The sequence below is a fragment of the Chrysochloris asiatica genome, unplaced genomic scaffold, assembly GCF_000296735.1.
Source record: "Chrysochloris asiatica unplaced genomic scaffold, ChrAsi1.0 scaffold00004, whole genome shotgun sequence".
Lineage (NCBI taxonomy): Eukaryota > Metazoa > Chordata > Mammalia > Afrosoricida > Chrysochloridae > Chrysochloris > Chrysochloris asiatica.
In genome coordinates, this window is record NW_006408522.1 from 3,950,893 (window position 1) to 3,962,389 (window position 11,497).

General features: G+C 38.6%; 1 protein-coding gene across 1 annotated transcript in view; it reads left to right on the forward strand.

The window, feature by feature from the left end:
* MTFMT (mitochondrial methionyl-tRNA formyltransferase) overlaps nt 1-5,531 on the forward strand; it is a 31,592-nt gene extending 26,061 nt beyond the window's left edge. Inside the window, exons 6-9 of the mRNA XM_006831848.1 lie at nt 795-832; nt 919-997; nt 2,045-2,127; nt 5,331-5,531. Of these exons, the coding sequence (XP_006831911.1) occupies nt 795-832; nt 919-997; nt 2,045-2,127; nt 5,331-5,531 (401 nt within the window). The remainder of the gene's footprint in view (nt 1-794; nt 833-918; nt 998-2,044; nt 2,128-5,330) is intronic.
* Nucleotides 5,532-11,497: the final 5,966 nt, after the last annotated feature.

Consider the following 11,497-nt stretch of genomic DNA (forward strand, 5'->3'; position numbering starts at 1 on the left):
ACAGAGTTACCGTTTACAATAGAAAGAAATTTAAAATGATTGAGCTAGCCATTACAATGGTACTGACTGCATGAATATTATATGTTCATAAAACGATACGTTCAGAATGATTTAGTATACTCATAAAATAGAATTGTGTACAGCAAGTAAAAAGAATCATATTATGTACCAATTAAAAAGTTGTCCTCGGTTTATGGTTAAGTAAAAAGGCTCCTTTTAAAAAGTTTGTTCTGATTTTGTAATAAAATTTGTAGAAAAAAAAAAAAATACAGGGAGATATATAGCAAACTGTTACCTCTGGAGATAGAGTAAGGATACTTTCATTTCTAAAATTAAAAAAAAATCTAACTGGTTTATTGTTATTGTGTGACATCGAATCTGTTCCGACTCATGGCGATCTTGAATAGGGTTGCCAAGAGCTGCTGGTGGATTTGTACTGCCAACCTTGTCATTACTAGTCCATTGTTTACCCCACAGTACCACACCAGGGCTCAAGTGGATTAATGTTTGTATTTTTTATAATGAACATAAAATTTTAGCTATACTAATAAAGATAGGGAGTTCTGGTGTGGCGTTATGGGTTAATGCAGTAGTCTGCAAGGTTAATTTGAACCGCAAGGTTGGCGATTACTAGCTGCTCCTTGGAAACCCTATACAGGGTCACCATGAGTTGGAACTGACTCGACGGTATTCAACAGCAACAATAAAGAAATAAATGTTGATTTTAAAATAACATTTAAGATCTAAATTTTAGAAAGTGATGCAAAGGGTCATGTTTATATTCTGTTCTATAGTCTACACTGAGTTCCCAGTTCCTTTCCCAATTGGAGAAGTCAGACCAGATCAATACAAAATAGTTTTTGAAAACAATTTTTGAATACATTTCCTCCTTAATACTTTCCTTCATTTTTTTTTTAGATTCCATTGCAGACACTCTGGATGGGTAATACCGTTAAACTTCTAGATCTGGTAGAAGTTAACAGTTCCATTCTTGCTGGTACTAACCTTTTAATAGTTGATGTGGAGAATGTTTATGCTGTAGTCTGTTTGAAAATGTGTTTGTTTTACCCTTCGTCATATTTACTAAAATTAAAGATTGTTTTAGTTTGTTTTGGTTCAATAATGATACTGTTTCACATTCCTTTGTTGTTTTAGAGTTTGCGGTATCCATTCACAGGAATGTATTTTCTCATTTAAGCAGGCAGAGCAGTGCTACTAACTATTTCAAGCTCTGTGATTTCCTACATTAAGGTTTTCAGTGAGTGCACAATGACTTGGTTAATTTCATTCTTCTGAATGTCATAGTGAAAACTTCTGGACAGCTCAGGGAGTCTCAGGCCAATGTGGAGCACTTCAAGACCAGTCATAGATCTTCTCTGAGGACCATCAGTGTCCTTCTGATGTGGTGGTCTTAAGCAGTATGAGCCACAGAGGGAGACTATCTGGGTCAGATCATCTTCAGGAAAACAGAACGATTTCTCCAGGAAAACAGGAATTGGTATTGTTTGGTCAGGGATGGAAGGCCAACTTAGAACCTAACCCTCCACATAGCTCTCCATTGGTGGGTAGATGTTGTTATTGTTGTTGTTATGTGCCATCAAGTCGGTTCCGACCCTAGCGACCCTGTATAGGGTTTCCGAGGGTGTAAATCTTTACGGGAGTAGAAAGCCTCATCTTTCTCCCGCGGAGCAGCTGGTAGTTTCGAACCGCTGACCTTAAGGTTCGCAGCCCGATTCGTAACCACTACGCTACTCAAAACTTCTAGATTCTACATTTCAGGTTGATCTCTGAGAGATTTGGTTAGGAGCTTCCTGGGTGTCTAGAAAACTTTGCTTTGGGATCATGATGATCACAGAGCACCTTGGCTCAATCTTAAATCGTCAGTTACACAGTCAGGGTATCCATAGATACATCCAACACTAGCAGTGCCTCCCAGGAGAGCTTTGATTGATTGATTGATTGATTTTCCAGACAAGCATCATGACGTTACATAATTATTTAGTCCTCTCTCTCTCTTATTTTAATTATTATTTTTACTTTTTAGATAAAAAATTATCAGGACAGGCTGTCATTCCAGGATCACTAATATACCACAAACAGTCACAAATACTGCTGGTTTGTTGCAAGGTAAAATTTCCTTTACTTTTGCATTATCGTACTTGTTTTACTGAGTTTATAGTTTATATCTTTATCATTTTCTTGATTCGGACTTTCCCCAACTGCCTGTTCATCACATTGGGCCTGTAGACATTTTAATTTTCATGAGAAATAGTATCTATTTCTAGCATATCTTTTTGGAAGTAGTAAGGTTTTGCCAAGACATTATTCATTGAAATTATGAAAGAATATTTATTTATTGCTTTGTTTAAAAAAAAAATCCAACTTAATGAACAGACTCCTGTGCTTGGTAACACAAAAGATATACCAAGGAGTCTCGTGGAACTCCTACTGTGTATGCATTCTACTGACTGTCTTCCTCAGCAGTGACTGGGATTTTGTAAAAATTTAAAAAAAACTTTGGGACCATTATTGTATTATTTGACAATGGTATTTTCCTGAAAAGTGTCCACATTTCTTGCATTTCCTTGGTGTTTTCCTTTATGTGGTGGTTATGTGAGATATTTCAAGAACAGTTTTGGGTACATGTGTCTTGCTGTCCTTACCTGGGATTCTGTATGTTTTGTGTGTTTGGCATTTTGTGCTAATAGAGAAATCTGAGGTCGTCTGAACAGGAGAGTGTGAGCCCCACCTGTTGTGTAACTTCAGACAAATCAGTTCCTCTCCTAAAGTGGGGATGATATTGGATCTGCCTAAGTTTTAGAGTTAAACTAACCAAAAGGCTAGTAGTTCATGCCCACTAAGTGACTCTGGAAGGAACACCTGGTAATCTGTTTCAGTAAAATTATAGCCAAGAAAGCTCTATGGGACAGTTCTGTCCTGTCACACGGGATCACTGTGAGTTGGAACTGACTCAACAGTACCCAAAAACAATATATTTTGATGACAGTCACAGTAAGATCTATGGATATACTCTGACATTTTTAAACACCATGCAAATGTAGCATCGTTCCTCTTTACTCTCTTTATGTCTAAATAGGCATACTTACACATACCTGAAAGGAGCTCTGGTAGGTAGCATAGTGGTTACAAGTAGGGCTGCTAACCTCAAGGTCAGCAGTTTGAAACTACTAGCTGCTCCACAGGAGAAAGGTGAGGCTTTCTGCTCCCATAAAGATTTACAGCCTCAGAAACCCTGTACAGGGTCGCTATGAGTCAGAATCGACTACTCCCACCACCACACGTTTGTACTTTTGTTCTCTCCTCAGTAACAAGCTTTTAGAGTCAAAGAATTGTGTATGTTTTATTTAGTACACTGCTATTTACACATTGGCATTTAGTAACATATATTGGTTCATTTGTTTTCATGATAAAGTTGTTGTTTTTTAACTATTGTGAATTGAGTGAAGGTAAACAGGAGCATCAGCCTTACTTTCAACCAATCATATGTTTTGTTTCATCTCAATGATTACACTAGGGCCCCTCCTTGTAATAACAGTTATCCTGCTTCTACCCTGTGGTTTCCCTCTTACATCTTATTTTTCACAAATGAACAAAGCAAAAATATTTGATGTACACATACAAAACAAGATATATATATTCATTTAAATGTTCAAAGGGCACATTATGCATGCCACCTTCCTGCCCACAGGCATACAGCCTTTCTCAGTTCATGGGCCTAGAGTCCTCAGCTGCTCTCTCTAAGCCATCACCTCTGCCACTATCTCTGCTTTTCTGGGTTGGATCTCATGCGCCACTAATGTTCTACCCTCATGATGGTCCTAGAGAGTCCTCTGTTCCTGAAATGAAAGATTAGCTACTCCCTCCTTTTAGTTATATATCTTCTACAATTACAGTTGTGACAATTGAGATTAATCTTGATAACAGTTAACTTCACAGTTGAATCATACCATCCTATCACCATCATGTCCCATCCCTTTTCACCAGATCTAGCTGGAAAAGAGGAAAACTATTCAGTGGGGATTCTATCTTACCCCCCTCATTCTGAAACTAAGCATGCTCATGAAAACTTGTAAACCAGCCACTTTCTGCCTTTATAACCCCTCATTTTTTATAGCTAATGTCTAAGTGCTTGTCCCTATTAACCCAGTGCACTGAGGAAACAAACTTGATCCTTGATATGAAGAATCCTTCCTTTTCAGTTGGAATTTTGAGCAACTACATCCACAAACAAAGGTCTAATTCATCAAATTGTAACAATTTACACTTGCTTACAGTATCAAACTTCTTTATCTTCATCTGGTTGAGTTCTGGTCAGCTAGCCATTCAAGCTAGGTCAGGTAGGTACTATCTGCAAGTTTGAGATTTGTCGCATGCCTCCCTCCACTTCAGACCAGCTGGTCGCTTCACTCTCAGCCCTAGCCTCCAGGGGCTAGATCAATGTCCATTGACTCAAGAGTTCACATATCTCCCTAAACTTAGGAGCAGACAGACCTTCCTCTTCTCTCTGTCATTGCATGGTCAATGGAACATGGTCAAACTCAACCCATGTCTTCATTGCTGCATCCCCCCCGACTTCCACTCACAAGTAGACCCAGGTGGTCACCAGCGAGCATACTAGACTGCTTGTGGGTTCCCTTTGAGTTTCAGTCTTAGAAGGGGTTTTCCCTGGAGGGCTGACTTTTCTGGTTTTGATGGTTCCAAGACAAACAGCTTGCTTGATATTCTAACAGGCAAACAGTCTGCTTTTTTTCTGCTGGTCTTACTTTCAAAAGTATCTTTTATTCTAGCTGTTCTGGGTTGGCCTGTATTTTCAAGTGGGAATGCCCCATCTCAGAAGGTTCTGTATGGGGCTCAGGATTCCACCTATGGCCCCATACTCCAAAAAGGCTTAACAAGAAGCCTATTTCCCTGGGTAAAATTGAAATCCCCTTTTGGCAAATTCAATCAGTTATAGGCTGAAGACGGGCTTACAAGCTTTCTTTAATTGTGATTCCCAATATTCATGTCTATCACACTTAAATGACTATTTTACAATAGTAGACAGCGGCAGACCAAGATCCATAAGTCAACCCCCTTAACACTTTTCCCCTGCCTTTACCCTTTCAGACTGTTTCTCAATCCCAAGTCGTTCCAAGGTTGTGTATATATCACTATTTACCTCGATCCCATTTAGCACATGCATACTTCCCTAAGTCTTTCTCTGTCTTCATGGTTCATCTACCACCCTGATAAAGTTTTATAAACTAAATGTGCTTAGCTTTTCAGTTTTGCCACCACTACCTATTCACTATTTGTCTTTTGCCCTTTAGGATGGCTGGATTGGCATTCGATCAATGATGCTCAAGAAAACACTAACAGCTACTGATTTCTACAATGGATATTTGCACCCCTGGTACCAAAAAAATACACAAGTTCAACCAAGCCAGTGCAAATTTCAGACTCTCAGACTGCCAGCAAAGAAGCAGCAGCAAAAAAAATTGTTGCTATGCAACAGTGCATTGAGGAGTTAGTAAGAAGATGGACAAGAATCTATTACATATTTGTAATTTATTAAAAGCCTTATTTACAAGGAATTATTTGGGTGGCTCAAACAGTTAACACAGTCATCTGCTAACCAAAGTGTTGAAGACTGAAGTTCACCCAGAGGCACCTCAGAAGAAAGACCTAGCGATTTACTTCCAAAATATTACTTCAGAAAACCCTATGGCAGTCATACTCTGACATAACTGGGGTCACTACGAGTCACAGTCCACTCAGCGACAACTGGTTACTACTTACCTTGACTTTCAAAGATGACACTGTTGGAAGAAGAGATTGTTGTCAAAAGAGAGATTACCTCACTTTCCATTTTTGGTTTAACAGTAATTAAAAGCAGCTTTTTCTATTTGAATAGCAAAAGAAACTTTAAATAAAATTTTGATTAATATCAAACTCAAGCAGATTCTATCTTTCTTAATTGCAAGGGTAATTAACTGATATGCTTATATACATCAAGGGGTGTCTTAGGCCGGGTTTTCTAGAGAAGCAAAACCAGTGAAATATATATATATAAAGAAATTTATTATCAAGGAAATGGCTTACAATTGTAGAGTCCCGGATGCCCAGCAGAAGTCTTCCTACTATATTGGGAGCAGGCCACACCCCCAGGAAAACTTCCTTTCAATTGATTGACTACTCATAGCCACTCATCATAGAATTAACTATGCCTGTAGTAGGTTTCATCACCATGGGAATAAGCAGGTCTCAACTGGTAAACCTCTGGAAATCCTGGCCTAGTCAAGTTGATACAAAACCCTAACCATTACTGGGAACTTCATGGGGAAACTCCATTATCTTTTATTTATTTATTTAAGGTTTTTATTGTGGTAAAAATTTACAGGGCAGATCATCCGTTTTACATTCAACAAATCATACACCTTGTTTCATTACAATGATTATAATCCCCTCCATGTACCATCATTTAACCCATGTTTCTCTCTATTCACTTTCACTTTTTAAAAAAAAACACTCGGGCATGTATAATAATTTATACCACCAAAGGGCACATTCTGCAAGCCTGCCTCATGGCCACCAGCTCTTAGTCCCTCTCTTCCCATGAATCTAGAGTCCTCAGCTGCTCCCTCTCTCCATATCCTCATCTCTGCCTCCATCTCTGGTGTCGCTGCTTCTCTGGATAAGGTCCCACATTCTGCTTGTGCTCTTTTCCCTTGATGGTCCTAGGGTCCTTTGTTTCTGGACTGTTAACAAAACTTCTACCTTTACAATTGTAAGAGCGCAATTAGTCATGATAATAATTACTCTTTATTGAATCATAAGAATCTTATTCCCGAATATCTCCTTTCACCAGACCCATCTAGTCAAGATTAAAAACTCCATTATCTTTTCATTCAATTTTTCCACAAACTTTTTGAAGCCCCCTCATAAATATACATACTCAGGAGACATTGTTTTTAAAACAGGAGCATTTTGAATTTTTAAAATTATATTTCCCCATTGACTTTGTTATCATTTTAGTATTTAATATGAGTTTCTAAGGAGCCCTGGTAGCATAGTGGGTTATGAGCTTGGCTGCTATCTGTAAGATCAGCAGTTTGAATCTACCAGCTGCTTCAAGGGAGAAAGATGAGGCTTTGGAAACCTATATAGGGTTGCTATGATTTTAAACCAGCTCCACAACACACCACCACCACCACCACCACCAATCTGCATTTCTGATTTCCAATAAGTAGCTAAATCAACTCTATTCTACCGTCTAATTATAGAGTCCTGGTGAAGCTCCATAGGATAAGCACTCGACCTCAAGGTCAGTTTGAACCACAAGGTTGGTAGTTTAAATCAATCCGTCACTCCTCAGAAACCCTATACAGGATTGTTATGAGTCAGAACCGATTCGGCAGTACTTAACAACAAGAACTACCATTTAATTGTCATCAATTAGTAAGCATGATAATTGTGTCACACAGGGTTTTCCTACACAGGAATAATTGGGAATTATGGCTGTTGAGCATCTGCTGTGTGCAAACTTCTAGAGCCAGAAGGAGTTGCCATGGTCAGTTGTGGATGTCTTACTTGAAAATATTCATGTCGGCTTTTCTGCCCAGATTCCATCAGCTGGAACCTTTGCCCATGGACTGATTCATCTATTCATTCAACAGCATTTATTGATAGGAAGATCATATAATTAATTGGTCATCTAAATTAGGACACATTCTGAGTGAAAGGAGGCACTTAAGTAATTATTCCAGGACAGCAGGCATAAACCAGGACTCTCCTAGGCAAATCAGGTTGTCTGGTCATCCTATTTATTGAGCACTTTCGGTGTAACTAGCTTTTATGTTGGTTACTGGAGGCTGAGAGATTAAATAACATTGAGCATCCTCAGCCTGCTGAGGAGGCAGCCGTGTAAGCAAATATAAGTGCTAAAATGGAGGTGTACTAGAAGCATTATGTGTCCCTCAGGGGAGTCAGTGGAGGCTTTCGTGAGGAAGTGAAACTTAATCCAAGGTTGCAAATGATGACTTCAATGTGCACACAAAGGCCTGGAAGGAAGCATATGCAGAGTACAAAGACATCAGACACTACTGTATTCTTTAAACCATAAATTTCTTATAAATTCTATTGTATATGTGAGCTAGTTTTATACATATACACCAGGAAGCTTCAAAAAGTTGGAAGATAATTTCCATTTATTATACCATTTTTACACGAACTTTTTGAATCCCCTTTGTGTGTGTATGTTGTTGTGTGCCATCGAGTTACATACAACTCAGCAACACTGCATAGAGTTTCCAAGAGTGATTGGTGAGTTTGAACTGCCTACTTTGTGGCTACCAATGCTTGTGTGTATATATATATGCAGAATAGAAATACGTATGGAAAAGGGTCTATGGCAGAGTCTGGTACATTAAAAACAACCTGTTGCCCTTGAGTCATTTCCATCTCATAAGAGTTCTGGTGTGGGGCTGCAGGATAAGCACTGGATTGGAAGGTCTGTTTGAACTGCAAGGTCGACGGTTCAAACTCACCAGCTGCTCCTTGGAACACTACGAGTAGGAACCAACTCGATGACACTTAACAACCACAAGCAACCCTAGAGAGCAGAGTAGAACTTCTCCATAAACAATCTTAGGGAAGCAGACTGCTTCATCTTTCTCGCACGGAGTGGCTGATGGGTTCAAACTGCTAACCTTTCAGTGAGCAGCCCAACTCTTAATTCACGGTACCACCAGATCTCCTGCCCAGCATATAGGCAATATAGTTGTTGTTACGTATCATTGAGTCAGTTCTGACTCACAGTGACCCTGTATCAGGTTTCCAAGGAGCAGCTGGTGGGTTTGAACCACTAACTGAGGTGGGTTTGAACTGCTGACCTTGTGTTTTGCAGTCCAGTAGTGATCCTACAGCGTCATACTAGAAGTCTGGGGTTTCAACTGTTGTTGTTGTTGTTGTTGTCGTTAAGTGTCAGCAGTTTTTTCTGACTCATAGCAACACTGTATAGAATTTCTAAGGAGCAACTGGTGGATTTTAACCATCAACCTTGCAGTTCAAGGCTGCCTTGCTTTAATTTCCTTTTGGGATCTGCAATAGTATTTTCTCCTCTGGATGGCAGCATCAGTCTGTTGCAGTGCCTTTAGATCCTCACAGAAAGTTCTATGATTTAGTAGTCTACATATTTAGTTAAGAGATGATGACATGAAAGTTCCACAGCAGCTAACTAATGATAGCACCAGGATTAGAACCTGATGACAGCAGTAGATTTTGATTCAAAAATGATTCTGATCTTGGTTTGGTCTGGAGGACAAAAGAGATGTTTCCTAGCATAATATGCTGCTATTGCAAAAAGCTATTAAAAGTTTATTAAATATATTTTCTGGTGAAAACCCATTTTCATCATTTTTCTTAATATTCATCAAACAATTCTAAAGTAAAAACTATTATTTTTAGAGGTAGAGTCTTTGAGTCTGACCTAGTGTGAGCCATGGCCTTGCCACTGACCTTAGACCTAGCCTGGTTACTTAATTTCTATGAATCTGTTTTCTTCTCCATTAAATGAAAATCATACTTACTTTACAAGGGTTCTCATGAGTAATAGAAATAATATACATAACACACTTCACACTATGCAACATGTTGTTGTGGTTATGTGCCCGTGGAGTCAGTGCCAACTCATAGCGACTCTGTACAGGGTTTCTGAGGCTGTAAATCTTTACAGGAGCAGAAAGCCTCATCTTTCTCCCAAGAACAGCTGGTAGGAACAGCTGGTAGTTTCGAACTGCTGACCCTAGGGTTAGCAGCCTGATTCATAACCAGTAGGCTACCAGAGTGCAACATAGTAGCTAATTATTATGTTACTAGCTAATTTTGTTACAGCGTAGTGGTTACTAATCGGGCTGCAAACCACAAGGTCAGGAGTTCAAAACTACCAGCTGCTTCGAGGGAGAAAGATGAGGCTTTCTACTCCTGAAAAGATTTACAGCCTCGGAAACCCTGTTCAGGGTCACTATGGGTCGGAATCGACTCCATGGCACTTAACAACAACAACAATTACTAAATATTGGCCCCATTTTTAAGAACTTGACTTGAACTATCCCATTTTCTCTTTACAATAAACCTGTGAGGTGATTGTTTCTCTTCCTTTTTCCAGATAAAGTAACCAAAACACAAAACTGTCAAATGCTCCTAAGTGAGCTGGAATTCACACCCTGGTAATCTGGCTCCAGCCTGGGGGCCTAACCATTCTACCTCCTATTTCTAGTACAGTGTTATCCTTGATCAAAGGAATTCAATGTGCCAGGCTTTAGTGTTCAGAAGCTAAGAAATTAGAGTGCATGTTAATCAAATGTCTGTTACTAGCAAGGACTGTGCTATGCAGTTTCAAAAAGATTTCTTTGCATTTTAGTCACTAGTTGTTGGTCTGTGCTGTTGAGTTGGTTCAGGGCTTCTGAGCAGAGCTGTCAGTCTTTATAGAAGCAAAAGGCCTCATTGTTCTCCCACGGAGCAGCTGGTGGATTTGAACTGCTGACCTTGTGGTTAGCGGGCCAGTGCTTATCCTACCATGCCACCAGCACTCTGCAGTCACTGTTTAATCACTATCTTTTTTTTTAACCTTTAGAATTTTCTAAAAATTTTCTATTACTCTATAGGCAGAAGCTGTTTATTTTATAGCAAAATGGTACAGCTCTTTTTTTCCCAGGATTTTTTTTCTTCCAGAAGACAAATTATCAGCATTTATAGAAGAAATATGAATGAGATCCTAGAATGACAGATAATACAAAAGATGTGACACCTTTGCTAAGCAATTTTTATTTTAATAAATTCATGAGCAAGCATTAACTTTTCCAAGAAATTAAAATACTGTTTCTGTTAATTAGGTATTTTTATTTACAAGCTAATCTTTTAAAGTTTAGTTGGAAGCCAGAAAGAGGGAATTAACAGAGAAGCAAAGCTTCAAAGAAAGGCTATTATAAATATTTTAAAAATACATCCCTTAGAAGTTTATAAAATATAAAATCTTAGAACTGGAAAGAATTTAAAGCTTATTTTGTCCAACTCATTTTACAGATACATCAAATAAGGCTTCAAAAGAAAATGTCTGCCCAAAGACAGAACTCAGGTTTCTTAAATTATCCAATCATAATGAATAAATTTTTAATTATCAATACAACTATATATAATTCCAGTTTGATGGGGTCTTATGGTAGGTAGCAGGCTAATGAACAGTCATGTCAGCATCTTCCCTGGTAGTTCCAGAATTGCCACTTGTCTTATCCTTATCCTTATAACCCAGTGCAGTATGTATTTAACATAGAGTTGTATTCACTTTCAATCTTGGGTCTCAGCATAATTAGTAGGTAGCACTGCAGTGAACTATACCTTGAGAAACTTTAAAGGGTTGTATTTCAAGCACAAGTATTTGTCAGAAAAACGAAGTGCTTTGTTACAGATATTCACTGATATTAAATATTCTGTATCTGAC